The 19314-nt window shown below is 40.6% G+C and overlaps 1 protein-coding gene across 1 annotated transcript in view; it reads right to left on the bottom strand.

Moving 5' to 3' along the window:
• Positions 1-398: 398 nt before the first annotated feature.
• The window catches only part of LOC121868107 (mucin-5B-like), a 48497-nt gene continuing 29581 nt past the window's right edge, over positions 399-19314 (bottom strand). Inside the window, exons 9-13 of the mRNA XM_042368377.1 lie at positions 17956-18006; positions 16894-17032; positions 10314-10442; positions 6763-6900; positions 399-1714 (exon numbers count right to left, since the gene is read on the bottom strand). Of these exons, the coding sequence (XP_042224311.1) occupies positions 1644-1714; positions 6763-6900; positions 10314-10442; positions 16894-17032; positions 17956-18006 (528 nt within the window). The 3' untranslated portion in view covers positions 399-1643. The remainder of the gene's footprint in view (positions 1715-6762; positions 6901-10313; positions 10443-16893; positions 17033-17955; positions 18007-19314) is intronic.

Raw genomic sequence — 19314 nt, 5'->3', positions numbered from 1 at the left:
TACAGTTAATACATAGAAATTAATAGGAATCACCCACGTAAATGAGTGTTGTTCAGAATTCTTGGTCCGGTGTGTCATATTGTATAACACCATAAGGATGCAGAAAATTTTATTGTTGACTGTACACCTCCCCCTACATGCTGTGCCATGAACAAAGTATTAGTTAAAACCAAAGAAAAAATAACAAAGCATTTGGTCAGAATTGGGTCACAATTTCAGCTTCTTAACTCAAAAAATGCCTGAGATTTCGCATAGACAAGCAAAAAAAGAAATAGAGCAACCACTCTGCCCCCCCCCCCCTCGGAACTCAAATCATTGCTTCACGAAGCACATTGAGACGGAATGGGGAAAGGGAACACTGTACAATATTACAGCAGTTTATAATAAAGGAACACAGAATTAATTCAGATAATTTATTCAGAAACAGCAGATTACAGAAGAACAGCAGCGTACATTATCAGATCACAGTATTGCGAACACAGAACAAATGCACAGGAGTGCACAATATTAGTTTACATCACCTTGTAGTATACATATAGATAACAGAGGCTCACCAAAGTACGTATGTACACCACTGGGTTACATCATCCTGTACACAGAGAGCAAGGCCATGTCTGTTTCTCAACCTGTAAATTATTCTCATACAGCATAGTTGTAAGAGATGAAGGTGTAATCATAGTGACTGATCTAACATTGCATGTGAACCATATATATATATATATATATATATATATATATATATATATATATATATATATATATATATATATATATATATATATATATATATATATTAATTGAAGTCTATTGCATCAGCACAACAATAAAAGATAAAGCATGGTTTATTTTTCTCCAAAGTCAGAAAGCCAGCTAAAACAAATGGAAAGAATAATATATGACTGAGGGTATAACTGGTGAGGGAGCAGTCACTGCAAGACATGGTACAGCCTCATGGCCCGGGGCCACCTGTGTAGCGGTGACAGTTGGACATGTTTTATTATTATAGTACGGTATTCCTCTTACCCACCGGTGGGTCTCTCCCTCGGTACCTTCTCTTGGTTGAATAAGAGCCAAGTGACGCTGGGCTCACCTGATACCCTTTTGCCTACCTGCTCATCCACCCGTTCAACTATCCACCCTCCCACCTACCCACTCAACTACACTTCCACCATTCCACCCTTCCACCTACCTGTTCATCCTCCCTCCCATCTCCTTGCTCATCCACCCTCCCACCTACCTGCTCACCACACAAGTACAATAGGACACCAGTCAGTCCAGAATATATGCAACCTCTCACAAAAGAATAACCGTATTATCATTCCTTCATTCTATCAACCCAAAAATTATGCAAAAAGAGATCAATTTTATCCAAAACAAAAAATCAACCTGATTTTCCACAGCAAGTTCAACACAGCTAACTATGAATGAGTGGCAAAAGGCTTTGTACTTTACCTATCTATGGTTATTGTTGCCCCTACTGTCTCAAGACACAAAATAAAAAACAAACAAACAAGAAGCAGTCCTGCAAATATGCGACATATACAATATCATTAAAAAAAATAAAAATGTAGATATTACAGTATATGAATAATGTAATAATATATCGCTACACAGGTGAGTCATACCATTACCGGCTTCTGTATCTATTTCTTCTTTCTTGCGAAGTTTTCCGGGTCGAAGAGCACGTCAAAGATACAGCCATATGGGCTACACACTGTAACAGTAACACAGGTAAATGTAAAACTTACAATAATTAATTCCTATCTACCTACCTACACAAAAATCCTGATATATATATATATATATATATATATATATATATATATATATATATATATATATATATATATATATATATATATATATATATATATATATATATATATATCATGTAAATCCACAATGAAAACGTGTTAAGATAATTTTAAATATGACAGGCAAAGGAAACAATGACACCAGTTTTTGCCTGTGTGATTTTTATCAAGACACATATATATATATATATATATATATATATATATATATATATATATATATATATATATATATATATATATATATATATATATATATATATATATATATATATATATATATATATATATATATATATATTATATAATATATATATATATATATATATATATATATATATATATATATATATATATATATATATATATATATAATTTTTTTTTTTTTTTTTTTTTTTTTTTTTTCATTATTTTTGGGGGATTATTGATAGAATAAGCCTGAAATAAAATGCAAATAACCATTTTATGATGTAAGGATAATTTTAGGTTTATATTGCCATAACTTCATTACCATGGTGCATTTATGGTAAAATGACTCATTTCTAAATGTCCTATGCTAACCCGGACAACTGTGGCTCTATGACAAATGACAGTCGTGGCAACTGTTCCACATTTGGGAAGACTGCAGTGTTAACCTTAGTGACCTCACTGTGTGAGGACGTGTCTCCTGGCGCTCCGTAGCAGCCAAGGTCATCACGTCGACCTGTAGTTACTTAAGGCAGTTCAGTACTTTTACGGGTAGACAGTGACTGTAAGTGACAGACTTGTGAATGTCTGTTCCAGTGGCACGATATCGTCGCACCGACCTGTTTCGGCTGAAGTCTTGTGCTGGCTATCCTCCTCCATCACTCTACTAAAGGCGCTGAGAATCTTTCACAACCGCGGCTGCAGACGGGGTCGCCGCATTGTTAGACGAATCCCTATCATCACTCCGAGCATGCATAGGAAAGTCAAGCCAGTGCCTGAAAGTCAGTGTGCTCGCTATGAAGTGCCGAGACTATGGTACAGCCTACCATCCCTACTGCTGTCCAATGTTACATCTTTATGCAACAAGGGGGAGGAGGTCAGTGTCACAGTGAAGTCAGTTGGTGCAGGTATTGTGGCGATTACCGAGGCGTGGCAAATTGTTCCTGAGATCTGTGCCATAGAAAACTATGAGTTATTTCACCACCTTAGAAAGGACAGGAGAGGTGGAGGTGTAGTGCTGTACTGTCGCAGTGACCTCAAACCATCACCTCTACGTGTTAATGTACCTGAAGATGTAGAAGCCTTGTGGGTTCAGGTCACTCCCACCTGCCACCTCCCACCCCCGCCAGCTTGCCTCCCTCATTGTTTGTTTTCCTCCACCCCCCACCCGCGCACCAACCGCCAATGTACTGATAACTCATATAATAGACACTGCTGACTCCCTGAGATCCAGATTTCCACATGCTAAACTAGTGATATGCGGTGACTTCAATGAGTTAGACATCAGTGACATCACCCAACACCTCCACCTTGCACAAATAGTCGACTTTCCCATACATTGGAATGCCATCTCACGACCGCCAGTTGCCACCAGGACTTACCGACCCACCCCTGACTCTGCTATGCGGCGTTTCGGACAATGGATAACCCGGTATCCCTGGACTGAAGTGATTACGTTAGACGATGTGCAGAACAAGTGGGATAATTACCTGGACACTATCACCAAAGCCTACCACCACTTCTTTCCAGCCAAGACACTGAGGATCCACCCAGATGATGTCCCGTGGATTACACCCCGCATAAAAAGACTTGTTGAGCAGCGCAACAAGGCATACTACACCAACAACCGCCTGTACAAAAGTCTACGTAACCAGGTCATCAGGGAAATCAAGTCGGCCAAGAAGTCTTATTATCCCAGGAAAGTGCACGGCCTCAAGGAGGTCGGCATCGATCAGTGGTACTCCAAGGTAAAAGATCTCTGTGGTCTTAACCGTCAGTCTTCCACACTTCCTTTCATCTCACATTTACCTAGTGAGGAGGCAGCTGAGATAATTAATAACCACTTTGCTACCATATGTCATACCTTATCCAGTCTTGACCTCACTCTCCTCCCGGCCTACTTACCTTCCCCCTCCCCCCCTCCCAGTGTTCAACCATTTGATATCGCCAACAAACTCCTGAAATTTAAATCCAAACGCTCCACGACCCCAATTGACCTCCCAATTAAAATATACAAGGAGTTTGCAGTCGAACTTGCCACCCCCCTCTGTTCTATTATTAATGCAACCCTCAGACAAAGCAAATGCCCTAATGAATGGAAAACCGCATTTGTCACCCCTATCCCCAAGGTCACCACCCCACAGTCCCCTAACGACCTCAGGCCAGTTGCCATTACCCCCATACCCAGTCTACTCTGTGAAGACTTTGTTTTTGAGTGGGCATTTGCTAGAATCTATCATTCAATTGATCCACAGCAATTTGGCAATATGAGGACCTCCTCTACATCACACTGCTTAGCTAGTTTTCTGGACTTTCTGCACAAAAAACCTGCAGAAACGTAAGGCATCACTGACCGTTGCCCTTGTTGACTTCAGGAAGGCCTTTGACCTTGTTGATCACTGCACTGTTATCAACAAGGCCATTGCACTAGGGCTGCCCACCAACCTGGTCTCATGGCTCACTGATTTCTTGAGTGGACGTCGTCAGGCAGTGAGGTATCAGGGTTCTATCTCCACATTCCAACACCTCACCTGCGGTGTTCCCCAGGGGACCAAGATGGAACCACTGTGCTTCCTCATCCTGATCAACGACGCTCTATCAGACACTCCTCACAGGTGGAAGTACGTGGATGACTGCACTGTGGGGGTTACAGTGGACAACACGGCACCAGACTACTCATCGCTACAAGGCACCCTGTACAGGCTACAGGCATGGACTACGGAGAACAAGGTCACCATCAGCCACACCAAAACTGTAGTCATGCACATCAATACCGCCACCACTCCAGTGCAAGCTCCAGCAGTCACAGTGGGTGCTCATCCTCTCCAGTCAGTGCAGTCTGCCAAACTCCTGGGTGTTACCATAGACCACAAACTGGACTGGAAGGCCCATATAAACAACACAATCATGGCAGCCTCATACCGACTCTACATGCTACGACGACTTAGGTCACTTGGGACACCCACGCCAGAGCTGAGGACTATCTACAACGCCTTTATTCTCCCCAAACTAATGTATGTTTCACCAGCCTGGTCGTCTTCTCTCAACTCCACCCAACAACGTTGGCTAGAGAAGGTGCAGAAAAGGGCCTGCAGAATCATGCTCAGCGCAGAATACTCCAGCTACATCAATGCTCTCTCCACCCTGGAAATGCCATCCCTCAGTGACCTCCACCACCAAGCACTAGCAAGGTTTGGCAGTGGACTACTGCACCACCCTCGTCATTGACACCTCCTGTCACCGGCAGCCTCCCCCCACCTCGCGCAGTCCGCCACTACAACAAAATTCAGCCCATAAGAGCCCGCACTGATAGATATAAGAATAGCACCATCCCATCTATTGCTATAATAATAAACAACTCCTGATTTATGTACTGTACAGCCCTGTAAATGTCTAAATTAAATGTACTGTAAGTCTGTATATTTTCAGCCACCGGCTGCAACTCTATTCATTAACCGTTTATTACTATTATTATTATTATTATTTATTATTTAAGAAACACCATCCGGAAACTTGGTGAGCTTCCTGGCTGAGGAAGGCCCTTCACAGGGAGAAGGGTTCAACACCTGCCCCAAGACCCTGTCTCAGCCAACAGAAAATCTCCTGTAGGCAATCATAGCAACTAACACCTGGACTCTACCTCACATCTCGAAGGCAGCTCACCTCATGCAGTGGGTAAAATCATTGATCTCCTTAAAAAAAGGAACGAAGGCTCGACAAATCATGATGCCCAGGGCACCTGCGTGGCATGATGCAACTTGCTCCTTTCTGGCTGAGCCAACAAGAGTGGGCAAATCACTACCTCTTTCCCTAGAGTTGACGACTCAATTAAGTTTCTCAGAACCCACCTAACAGACACCAAAAGATACCCAGCAACACACACCCTCAATTGTCCAAAATCAAGGAACAATTAGGTCATTAGATAGAAAAGGAAAACACAAGGTTGCTTCTAGGGTGTTACGAGAGAGGCATCAACCCAGAAGTCCGTGAGGCAACAACCCGAAGATACCACTCAGGGGAACCCTATAATTTTACCGAAATAAGAGATGTTAAAGGTGGTAGTGTCAATCCCAGCAGGCTCAGCGGTGGGTTATCTTGGTTGAAAACCGCAAAACTTTAAGGGGATGATCAACTTAGGCCTTGTCGGTGATGCTGGGGAGCTCACGAGGTGTATCTTTTACTTTACTTTTATCCTCTTCGCTGAAGACCAAGTAGTAGTTAAATTAGACTTCAAAAATGCCTTCAACCAGACCAGGGTAAAGTGATCAAAGATCCATTATTGTTAATGCTGCCACCTGTCCTTCATGGCGGCGGAATGCAGCCAGGATCTAACCCTTCTCTTAGGTAAACATGAATCTCGTCAGAGGAAGGCATTCGGCAATGGGATCCACTTGTCCCACTGCATTTTTGCTTTACGACAAAGGAGCATATCGGTAGTCTGTCCACGAACTCAACCTATAAGTTCTTGGACGACGGCACTCTGGCAGGTTCGGTGGAGCCAGTTTCAGAGGACACCAGTCAAGTGCAGGCTGAGGGAGGAGCACAAGGCTTCGCCCTCAACACATCCAAGTGTTAAATCATCTGAGCAGATAAGAACACCATAATATGTGTTAAGAACGTCTTGCCAGTTACCCGCAACATCTAACCGTCCAACAGCGTCCTGCTTGGGTCACCACTGAGCATCAATTCGATTTCTGTCTAGGTCAATTATGGTTATATTTCAACAAATAGAGCAAGACTTTACAATGAAAATGCTTCCCACCTTTTCGTCCGGGCTCAACCGGAGGCTCAGGTGTAGTAGGCTCAGGTGTAGTAGGCTCAGGTTCCGCTTCAGGATCAAATCTGGGTGGAACTGGAGTCTCCATGCTGTCGTCACACTCGCCCTTAGCAGCATTGCATTCTGGGAAAAAAATACCCATTACAAAGTGAAAAATACAATATACTCCCATTTTCGCTGAACTCACTTGTTGTTTTCCATATTTCTATTTTACCTTCCTTTCTCTGCTATTATGTTATCAACACCATTATAATTATCCAGGCGTTGTTCTAATGTCCGGCACGATAGAACTGTCAGGTATAATGAGCACAGATCTAACTGTTTGTATAATGTGAGGCAAACAGCATAAATCTATTCCAAGGTTCAAGGTATGAGAGACAGTTAAATAATCTAAACATATCGTAGTATCTGACTGAAAGGTAAGTTGACTTACTCATGTAAAGTTAACATCTGTATAACGTAAGAAACAGGAAAAACGAAAAATTACCCCTTTTTAATTTCTTTTTTTCATAATTTGGAATTTCAGAGAAGAAAATAACGAAGAAATAGTAAATGCTTCAAACACCTAAATTCCAAATTTCATTTGATTAAGAGACTGAAGTGGCAATTTTTGTAGAAGGATTCATTGTAGGGGAGTTAGGAGAGATCAAAGGATACCTTGAGGCGTCTCACCTGAAGGGAGGATCCAAGAATTTTACACACACACACACACACACACACACACACACACACAGAGCGAGGCAGCTAATGTATGGCTCAGAAAACACCTCACTGTACAAACACCAATGTAATAAGTTTGTGTCGCTAAGCAGATTTAACGCCGATTAAAAAAACTGTAGAAACAAGAATTGGAGTCTCGTGCATCTCTCACTGACTCACTATCTCAGTTAACCATAAACAAAAATTATAATTCCTAGATCCAATGAAGTTTCTGGACAAGTCGTCTTAAATGGTGTTTTTTCAATATGGTTTTCCTCTTAGTATTTGTCTTATTTAAATAATTGAAGTTGACGTTTAATAAAACAAAGTCCCAAAAGTCACAGTCTTTAGGAATTAAATATAACTTTAACAAAGGTACAAGTTGATCAAATTTAAAAAGGATGTAAGGCAATGATGGTTGGTGGGTAGAACAGGAGTTGGGGCGGTGTGGGTTTGTGGGAAGGACAGTGCGGGTTAGTGGGTAGGACAGTGCAGGTTAGTGGGTAGAACAGGAGTTGGGGCGGTGTGGGTTTGTGGGAAGGACAGTGCGGGTTAGTGGGTAGGACAATGCAGGTTAGTGGGTAGAACAGGAGTTGGGGCGGTGTGGGTTTGTGGGAAGGACAGTGCGGGTTAGTGGGTAGGACAGTGGGTTAGTGGGTGAACAGAGTTGGGGTGGTGTGGGTTTGTGGGAAGGACAGTGCGGGTTAGTGGGTAGGACAGTGCAGTGGGGTGACAGTGGGTAGGTTGGGTGGCAGAACAGGAGTTGGGGCGGTGTGGGTTTTGTGGGAAGGACAGTGCGGGTTAGTGGGTAGGACAGTGCGGGTTAGTGGGTAGAACAGGAGTTGGGGCGGTGTGGGTTTGTGGGAAGGACAGTGCGGGTTAGTGGGTGGACAGTGCGGGTTAGTGGGTAGAACAGGAGTTGGGGCGGTGTGGGTTTGTGTTAAGGACAGTGCGGGTTAGTGGGTAGAACAGGAGTTGGGGCGGTGTGGGTTTGTGGGTAGGACAGGAATTGGACAGTGAAGGATGATGGGCAGTGTGGGGTGGTAGGTTGGGCAGTAGGTGGGCAATGGAGGGTTGTGGGTGGTGGGCTGGGCAGAAGGTGGGCAGTGAGGTATTGATTTTTTATTTTGTCGCTTACAGTTCATCCTGTGAGCGGTAGCGCAAAAGGATTACAGAGTAGAGTTTACAACGGGTCATAATAATTAACCCCCGTTGTCAGGATATTATGGCACTGAATGTTACACAGTATTTCAATTACACTATTTGTTTAGTTCTATACATAAAGGGTAACTTATTCACAAATGCGTGAGTACAGGCGTGTGAGGCAGTATGTCTGGCCTCACACTTTGTTATTCACATTTACGTGAGAGGTATTCAAGCACATTGTGTATTTGGTTCTGAACATGAGAACTGATATAGTTACTAAGTACAAAAAGTGGATACAATCTTAATATATCGGCTATCTTGTCATTAGAGATGAAGTGTGCCATTTCACACACAGTGCGCTTGGACCTGTCCCTAAAAGGTTCTATCTTCACACAGTCGAGGACGTAGTGTTCAAGTGTGTGGCTATATGTCTGGCCACACACTTTACATTTAGTCTTATTTCCATCTGCTTGAGAAACATACTGCCAGAGGTACTTATATCCTAACCTTAATCTAGCGGTTACAACATCTTGCAATCTAGTGATCGTGTTACTTGCACCATATACATGTTTCACTTGATACATCTCATCATGGTAAACTATGGATAGACTAGTGCCTGTTTGCACTAGTCTACTTGCGTCAAACTCATCAATAAGTTCTTTCCTAATTACAGTTTTAAGGGTCCTTTTTGACAGACCCAAATTGTATTCAACGGTGTCTTTGTCAGACGCGAGTTTGGCGAGGGCATCAACTCTGTCATGTTTTATGAGGCCTATGTGAGAGGGGATCCACAACAGTTTGACCTTGACACACCGGTCAACAAGGCACGCATATTTGTGCTGGCTTCAGAGACAAGAGCGTGACAACTTGAGTCGAGGGTGTCAAGGGCAAGTAGTGAGGATAGAGAGTCGGCAGTGAGGGGTGGTGGGTGGTGGTGGTGGCAGGCTAGGCGGAAAGTGGGCAGTAAAGGGTGGGGACTTGGCAACAGATGAACATGGAGGGATGATGGGAAGGGCCGATAGTGGGCAGGGCAGAATGAGGGCAATAAGGGAACAAGACTGTGAGGAGTAACGAAAAGAGACGGAAGTAGGCAATGAGAGGCCGAGGTAGAATCATTAAGGGCACCTTCATACAAAAAGCTCATGCCTCTCCCATAGTACTATCTCATTCGGATCAGTCACTACAGCTTGCACCATATTTGACAATGGTAGTTGCCGCTTATCACGCATATAGCTAATTAAGTGAAAAATACTACTTTTGTTTTAAGAGCAAACTTTTTGGGTCAAAACTTTCAAAGCAATTAATTTCCTACCATCAGATAGTGGGCCAGCCTGTACTGTAAGTCATATTGTGTTAAATCGAAATTCGGGAATCCTTAATAATAATAATAATAATAATAATAATAATAATAATAATAATAATAATAATAATAATAATAATAATAATAATAATAATAATAATAATAATAGTAATAATAATAATAATAATGATAATAATAATGATAATAATACAGTAATAATAATAATGATAATAATAACAATAATAATTTTAATAATAATACTAACACTAATAATAATAATAATAATAATAACATTATTATTATTATTATTATTATTATTATTATTATTATTATTATTATTATTATTATTATTATTATTATTATTAATGCAAGAGGTTAATTGACTACTCACCTTCAACAAGGTCTTCGATTTCCATCCGCTCCTCTGTCATTTCCTGCACTGCCCCAAGCCACTTGCTCATCTCTTTCTCCGGGTTATCCGCTCCGCTCTTGATCATACACAGGTCGAAGGTACAAGCGTCTGTGGGTGATGATCAGGAAATCCGGTTAAAAGTAGTTCCAGAGACGGCGGAGAACCGCTAGATCATTTAATTTATGTTGTGGACTAATGGTGATAGATAACCAGGTTATTCCAGTAACCCGTTAGTGATAATAATAAATTATTACCGATAAGATATCAGCGCCGACAAATATATTACCTGAATTACCAGTGGTAGGCATGTCAACTCGCCTGATTTCGACGGGGGTTTCCCGTTATAGAGTCCAATTTCCAAATCTCCCGATACGCGACCAGAATCGCCCGATATCAAAATTATTAAGTTTGACAAAAACAAAGAGTCGTAAAATTCAACTTCACAGAATACCAACCAGGATAGAGTAAATATTTACTTATTTCGTGCACCATTGTTATACTATACCGAGTCGTGTTATTTTGTAAACAAAAAGCATTATTCAACTGAAATTTCTGTGAAACAATCATTTTTGCAATAACATAAGCTTAATAAAAGTAAAATTTGTCTGTAGTTTAGTCTTCATAGGCTCGCTGATGCCACAGGTCCAATACTGTTATGCCACTATTAGCAATAGTATTGTTATGCCGAGGCATAACTTCGTATTATAATTTTGTAAACTATGTGTTTTGATTGTTTTCTCTCCCAAGCAGCAGTTATTTTGACAAATTTAGTGAAATTTTCGTCTATATAGTGATGTATTAATTATGTAAGAATGTTCTAGAATGTATTACAACATTTTTGTTCTGATTTACTTATTATTGTAAGCTTCGATCAGAGTAGAACATTCTAGAATCTCCCAGGCGTCTGTGGGTGATTCTAGGATGTTCGAGAAGCTTCTGACAGAGTCTATAAGCGGGCGCGGGCTGCCTGGGGCAATTAGTCCCTTGCTTCTGTTCATCGTGTAAAGAATAAGCCGCCTAGCAGAACAACTGAAGACAATTGTTGTGGAAGTATTGTGGAATTGTTGTGGTTAATATAAAGTGAGAAGACTAAAGGAATTGTAGACTGGTAGTGCGCTGACTATAGGCGTTTTAAGATGCAAGGAATTATAGGAATAGCTAACGCGTTAGCTTTCCCGGACTGTCATTAAAAAATATGACATTTGTGCTGCGTCTTGGAAATAACTGTTGTACAACACAGTCTTCAGAAAACAATAAAATTATAACTGTTATTTGGACACAATACGGAAAGAAATAGTGAAGAAACTATATTGAAAAATATGGAAAGAAAGACAAAAAGTAAATGAGTCAACAATAACCATGGCTTGACCCATTTTGTATGTTCTCTCGTCTCGCGGCTACATTGCTTTGTTTACAAGTGTTCGCATATTATATGCATTTACAGAACTGTAATAAACTTTTCACCCTCATTTAAAGTATATTATGAGTAATGATATTAAAGTTTTAATCATATTTGAGTAATTATCAATATTGTTCCACCAAAATCACCTACGGCTAATGAAATCGGATAGCTCACACTTAAAAATGGGCGGAGCCAGAACTGGTTTCAACTAGGCGCAATTCTTCATTTTTTTACGCCATACGCTTTGTTTTAGGTCCTACCCAATATACTACCGTATATAGAATTATTTTTATTATTATATTACAGTTTTTTATTGCTTTACATGCCCCCAACTCTTCAATAGTAATCAAAATATTCTCCATAAGAGGCCATCATCTACATATTTTCGCTGATTGGTTGTTAGCTATTTGGGCCCCTTGGGCGCTGCACAAGGTTAACGCCTGATCGAGGTGTTAGCCATTCCCTCCGAATATATCATGCGCATATGTCAAAAGCAGCGTCTGCGCATACAGAATAGCTAAGCCGCATTAGCTAATCCGTGCATCGAAAACGCCTTACAATAAACGCCTTATATATTCAGAGAGGAGTCAAGCTGTGAAGACATTACCCTGTTACAGTGTTGTGAAGAATCAGTACTTATTAAAGCAGACTGCAATTCACAAGTGTGTTTGTGCGACCTGGTGGAAATCTATACCTGCCTGTTATTGTTTGTGCACTGATACCGATCGTCGGGAAATTACGGAGACTGGCGGGACAGCCAGTGGTAATTCGACAACTCTTGTGAGATATATACTGCTTCTGTACATACGACCCAAGCCGCTGGTAACCAATGGTGGAAGCTGGGTAAGCGGTGAAAGGAGGAAGGTCCTAACAATATTTTATATCCTATTCCTGTAATCATAATTTCTTTGATATTGTGATACCGCATGCCATATTATATATTATACCTAACAATTTTATAATAAATATTCCCATTCTTAATACAGTATTTCACTGATGCGATTTTGGCAAACTGATGCATTCTTAGATAAAGGTTTTTCGTTTTCCAGCTTCAAAATGTCTTCATCAAGTGTAAAGTGTGCCTCGACAAGCTGTGATAAACAGCATGCAAATCGGCAAAATCAGTTTTGTAAATTGAAAGGAGAATGAATTAGAGAATTCCTATTCATATCCAAAAGTAATAAAAGACAATAGATTTACAGTGTGTAATACTCTTAGTATATAAACCCAGTGTAAAAAAAAAACCCAGCCATTTCACTTTTTATACGTGTAAATAAATGTCTGAAGTTTCGCTGAATCCATAAAAGTGCACTCTTCTAAATTTTCTGGCGAAGACTGCCTCTCCCCACCCCCGAGTCGTTACTTGCTGTTGCAATGCCCCCACCGCCCGCCCCTCCCCCCCCCCAAAAAATCTCCCGATTTAGCGCCTTTCAAAGTTGACAGGTATACAGTGGTGATGGTAAGATATTACCAGAAAGTGAGTTGACAATATTAACAATCAGACAATAATAATAATGATTAATAGACGTCCCTCAAAATCGAGGATGGCCGGCCCAAGGGCCACCTAGGCGTGAATTTGTTTAAGGTGTAGAAGCTGTCGCCAACACAACAACCACACCCTAAGTTAACGAGCTGCATAACCCAGTGTCAAGGAATAGTCCGAGAAGACCGGACAACTCGCCAAATGCACTGGCTAACCATTACCCAGGAATACGACCCGAAGATTGATTAATATCCAGTTCCCCAATTACTGCTGGGTAGACAGAGGCAAATGGCGTAAATAAACTTGCCCATAGTTTCACTCTGCCTGGGGATTGAACCCAGGTCCGTTCGCTTGCGAGGCGAACATATATATATATATATATATATATATATATATATATATATATATATATATATATATATATATATATATATATCTGAAAGGAACTCCAGATCGAGTTAGTCATATTCGAGGCTAGTCTATGGCTTAAATAAGCACCTGGAGTTTTCTACGTCCATGCAAGCAAATAATAATCTTACTACATCCATCATCGGGTTTACTTAGCTGCGTTTAACGTTGATGTGGTGCTTAAGATTACGATTCCCGTCAACCATGACACCTAGGACTTTTTCCTTATCAGCAGCACTCAAGATATAGTTCTGGTGGCGGTACACTGGGACATTTTTCTCCCAACATGTTGCCCGTTTTTCTGGCCGCTGGCCTGACGGCCCAACAAGCATCAGGATTTCGCCTGTTGCAATAAATGGACAACCGTTTGGCGACGAGCTTTGTTGCCCGGTTTCGTGCTCAAATGAGCTTCATATTAGGTGTTGAATATTCAAATAAAAATTTAAATAAATCATTAAACAATAGTAATTTAAAATATATAAAACGGTGACATGTTTCCATTTATTCGTCACTTTAATATTTCTTTGGTAGTATTAAGTCATTATTCAGGGTCTTCTTTGACCAGATTACTACTACTACTTACTACTTTGCTGTCACTCGGAATCGAGTATGACGATCATCCAGCTATGATACAATGATACGAGTTATTAAGGACGGCACCTAGGTTGGTGACTTCTGGGGGTTGTATAGTTTTTTTTTTTTTTTATCTATGATTATAATTGTGTTTTCGACCGCATAAGGATGACCTTACTGGGTGCGGTTGCCCAATCTGGTTGGTTCTTTAGGCAGGCTATGTTTAAGGCACCTTTTCTAGCCACCTCCCCATGTGGGGTGAGCAGAATGGTTCCTCGAAAGGGCTGCTCAGTCGTACAGACAGGACCGGATTGCACTGCTGCCTAGATCTCAGTGCATAAACGGCCATCATATCCATGCCGCCCATGTGCAAAGTTGTGACTAGAGACTCCCGGCAGTAATCTGTGCCTGTCCCCGTCGCCAGTCGTCCGTCGTCATAGGACTTTTGGGGTATAAGGGTTTGACGATGATGAGTATGGTGAGCTAGACGATGGCTGTGCATGAGTTGATTTGTGTGGTGAGGCAGGAGCGCAGGCTGCAACCACACATTTTGGCTCTCCATTTTTCTGATCCAGTGTTGCAACGACTGGGGAGAGGGAGAGTTGCAATGGTCTGCCGATAGCCCAGTTTGTTGAGTTTCGCCTTAGTAGCCTGTCCATCATGCTTTGCCTACATCCGCAGGTGTAGTGGCTGGGTTCCCATGTTGGTCACCTCTTACGCCTATACCGCCGTTGGGGTCTTGTTGGAGCTCTGTAAGCATGTCTGCCTGTTGCAGGGCTCCACAGCAGATTTTTCATTCAGGGTTTACCCCCGTAGCCTTATTCCTACCAAGGTTAATCTGCAAGTCAGCGGGGCAGCAGTTGGTAGGCGCCAGGACGTATCCACATGCCAGTGGGCCTATACGCCGTCCCTCTGGGGCCCACTGCTACCCCGAGATCCCCTGCTGGTCTAGCCTCGGCCCATGATTACCCAGTTACCGTGTGTTGCCACGAGGAGGCACAACAGGGGTCTTGGTGTTGAAGAGGCTGTGTACTGGCAGGGGAAGACTTATGCAAGTTGCTTCCCTGTTCGCCACGAGGCTAGCCAGGGGCGGCAGCAGAAAGTTAGAGGACGCGAGCAGTGCTTGTACCTTAACACTAACATTATGCTGCCATTGTAGACGCATTACACCACACACACACACACACACACACACACACTTATTTTTAGCCTTCGGGCTGCAGAACTTTTCAGTAAACCGTTAATTACTATTATTATTATTACACACACACACACACACACACACACACACACACTTATTTTTAGCCTTCGGGCTGCAGAACTTTTTCAGTAAACCGTTAATTACTATTATTATTACACACACACACACACACACACACACACACACACACACACACACACACACACACACACACACACACACACACACACTTATTTTTAGCCTTTTGGGCTGCAGAACGTTTTCAGTAAACCGTTAATTACTATTATTATTACACACACACACACACACACACACACACACACACACACACACAGACACACACACAGACACACACACACAGACACACACACACACACTTATTTTAGCCTTTGGGCTGCAGAACTTTTTCAGTAAACCGTTAATTACTATTATATTATTACACACACACACACACACACACACACAGACACACACACACACACACACACACACACACACTTATTTTCAGCCTTCGGGCTGCAGAACTTTTTCAATAAACCGTTAATTATTATTATTATTATTATTACACACACACACACACACACACACACACACCAGACTAGCCAATCACTGCCATGTGTTAAGAAACTACACGACTCACCCGTTGTCTTTTCTTTAGCTTTTGCAGACGCCTCACTTGCTTTAGCAATTGAAGATTTATAGCACAATCCTGCAAGGCCTTAACTGTAGTAATGGGATCCTTGGCCAACCTCGTCTAAATGCTTTGTTGCTATTTTCGTTGCGTTGGGCAGACGCGCCAACATGGTGGGAGGAAAAGTACCTAGTGTGACGCCACCTTTATAGTTTCTGCAAGTGTCTTCTTCATGTAGTACCCTTTTCAGGGTTGGACCTTTCTACCTTTGTGAGCGTCATTAGTTTACACTTATTTGGCTGAACATTTCCTTTGGGTTGTTAGTATTTATATGTGCTACTCAAATATCATTATCATGCTTCATAATATTTGTCATACTGCGTAACAAGTTCATACCGAAACCCTCCTGCGACGGACTAATGTTTTAGTATTAGATATTGGTAATCTGTCGTTGTTATTTATCATAGGTGCTTTAATTTTCAGTTGACATCTAATATGATAATAATTATTTCCTATTAAATTTAAGCACATAAAACTGATCTAACGTTTTGATTGAATAAATACTTATATTATATTTTGTTTCTGTTAATTGTGTTTAGGGTATAATCATTTGTCGCACTTAATTTCTCTGATTTGGGGTAAGAAATACTGGTACCCATTTTTTTCAGAATTGTGATCATTTTGTATCAGCTTCGTCCTGCTAATTTTCCATAGATTATTAATGAATTTGCAGCACATTCTGTACCATTTATCTAGATGGGTTGGCAGAGTACAGCTGCGCAAGGATAGTGTTCATTGTATTCACTTAAGCACCCAAACCAGAGGCATTAAAAATCATCCCATTATACTACAAAAACTCACCGATGAGAGAAGTGGACAGCTCTGTACTAGCCTTGTGGCCCTGGGATGCAGTCCCACCAACAACTTGATTACATTTGGCCACTAAACGGTTCCATTCAGCAGGATTTTTCTTGCATTGGTTGGTAACTTCTTCACTTTCCTGAATACATACACACAAAAAGAAGAGATTAAGCTATTATTATGCATCAGTGAATTTATACTTAATCTAACATAAACAGATACAACAAAGATCAAATTGTTTTATATTTTGACTTGCACTTGCATAAATTGTGCTCCATAAACAGAAACATAAACTTTCTTTCAGGGAAGTGACTAGGAGTCATTAGTTGATCATTCACGCGTGAGTTGAGGATTGTAACATACAGTATTGTGGATGTGGTATACTGTACTTCGGTATGAGCAAAGCCTTTGGCCATCGCATAATGCAATGGATAATTGAATGCCTAAAATGCATTCTGGGGAGGATGGCAAAGTTTATCCCGGGCATTAGGAACCTTGAGCATAGAAATAGATTAATAAAACTGAATTTGCATTCTCTTAAGATACGTAGTGCAAGGGGCGATATGATAGAAGTATATAAATGAAAGATGAGGTTAAATAATGTGACGTCTCTAAAGTACTTACACTATCAAACCAGGAGCGAAACATAACAATAGTTTTAAATTAGAGAAATTTAGATTTAGGCGCGGGATAGGTAAACATTGGTTTGGAAAAAGAGTTGCGGATGAGTGGAACAAGTTACCTAACGCCAACATTAACTCGAACTATTTGTGAAGCCTCAAGTATATGTTCAACATTTACTTGACTCATAAAAGTAGGGTGCAAATGGGGCTGCCCAGTATGGGGCAATGGGCCCGCTTAATTTCCTTCATTCTTATTTTCTCGTGGCTCTGTTTCGTTTTGTACAGGATACTACAGTAACTCCATAGCATAACACTATGAGGAATACGATTGTAAATGTTGAAATTAAATATTTGTCCAAATATTAAGTTTAAGTTAAAACAATAAATTCTTAACTGATAATAACATTTGTGATAATATTCCTCGTTACAACATACATACCTCCGTGATGCTCCTCTTCCTCTTTCCTGCGTTACAATGGCCCCCCTGGGTCTGATGAAGTAAACAGCAATAACAGAAAATTATAGATGCAGTATGAAAATATTATCATACTTCTAAACTACTTTCGTAGTATCTATTAATTCATATTGCAATGCATTTATTTAAACAACAGATCCGCCAAGTGTTGATATATTTGTGCGTGTGAGTGTTTGCGTGTGAAAAAACATTACTGTATTCTTCACGAGTAACTTTTCATGTGCCTCTTGCTCTTCTTTCGGGAACTGTTTCACATGTCTAGGTTACCAGCAGGGGCTTTATCTGTAAGTGTTGAATCAAAATTTTAAATAAACTTGTGTTACTATTATGTTCATTAAATCTTAAATATGTAGATGGAAAAAATGAGAAGAACTGTTTTCTCCAACAGAGGAAGACAAATTACTTTTCCTCTGTCACATGCTCTTTATTTTTCTTGAAGATAATTTGTCGTCATCTTCAAATTTTGGGTCAATTAATTTTAAGCTTGGAGGGCTGTATCTGGTCCAGTACGCCTCCATCCCTCAGTTTTACATTTTTTTTGTATTCAGGCTCCAAATACTGAATTGAAAAGAACGGTCATTTGGACGTTAAACTGTGAACAAAGTTTCCGAAAATGACTGAGATTGGGAGGCTTGGTCCGGTAGGGTAGGTTAAGTTAGGTTAATACAGACGTTGGAAATGAAAAAAAAAATGATGTTCATAAAATTTTAACTTATTTATGGCGCCAGCGGTGAGGAAAACTGCTTAGTTTTTTTTATTTTTGACAATTCTTCTTCTGTTTACCTAAGAGTCTGTACAGAGCTACGTTGTTACTGTTACCACATAGCAATATGGATAAACCTGTGTCTCATGTCTTATTTTTCATGGGATTAAATATACCTAAAATTGTAAGTTGCATTCGCCTTCAAATGTTGATATATTTTTAATATATAGATTACTGGAAGCTTTTTCATTATGGCAGCAATTTTTTGTACAATGAAATAGGGAGTATTCCAATGTTATCTATACGCCTCTGATCATATATTTTATCTTTATATTGGATAAAAACAAGTTTATAATTTACTCAATATATTTTCGAGGTAAATATTGGTGTTAATAAACTCATGATGAATTTGACCGATACATGAAATGAACACAAAATAGTTTAGAGTGTAACAAAGGGAAAAAACCTACGTCCGTGTGACTTAAACAGTTAAATGGAAGTATGGCTGATTTCCGGTTGATATGTATTGTTGAGCATCATATATGCCGCCGGTAAATATATGATATATCACCCTTCAGTCTCTCCAGTGCTCTGTGAACTTTGAGGCGGAATGCTCAAAG

Source organism: Homarus americanus, unplaced genomic scaffold (assembly GCF_018991925.1).
Source record: "Homarus americanus isolate GMGI-L3 unplaced genomic scaffold, GMGI_Hamer_2.0 scaffold47967, whole genome shotgun sequence".
NCBI lineage: Eukaryota > Metazoa > Arthropoda > Malacostraca > Decapoda > Nephropidae > Homarus > Homarus americanus.
The sequence above is the reverse complement of the archived record's forward strand: the minus strand, read 5'-3'. Positions and strand labels throughout refer to the sequence as shown.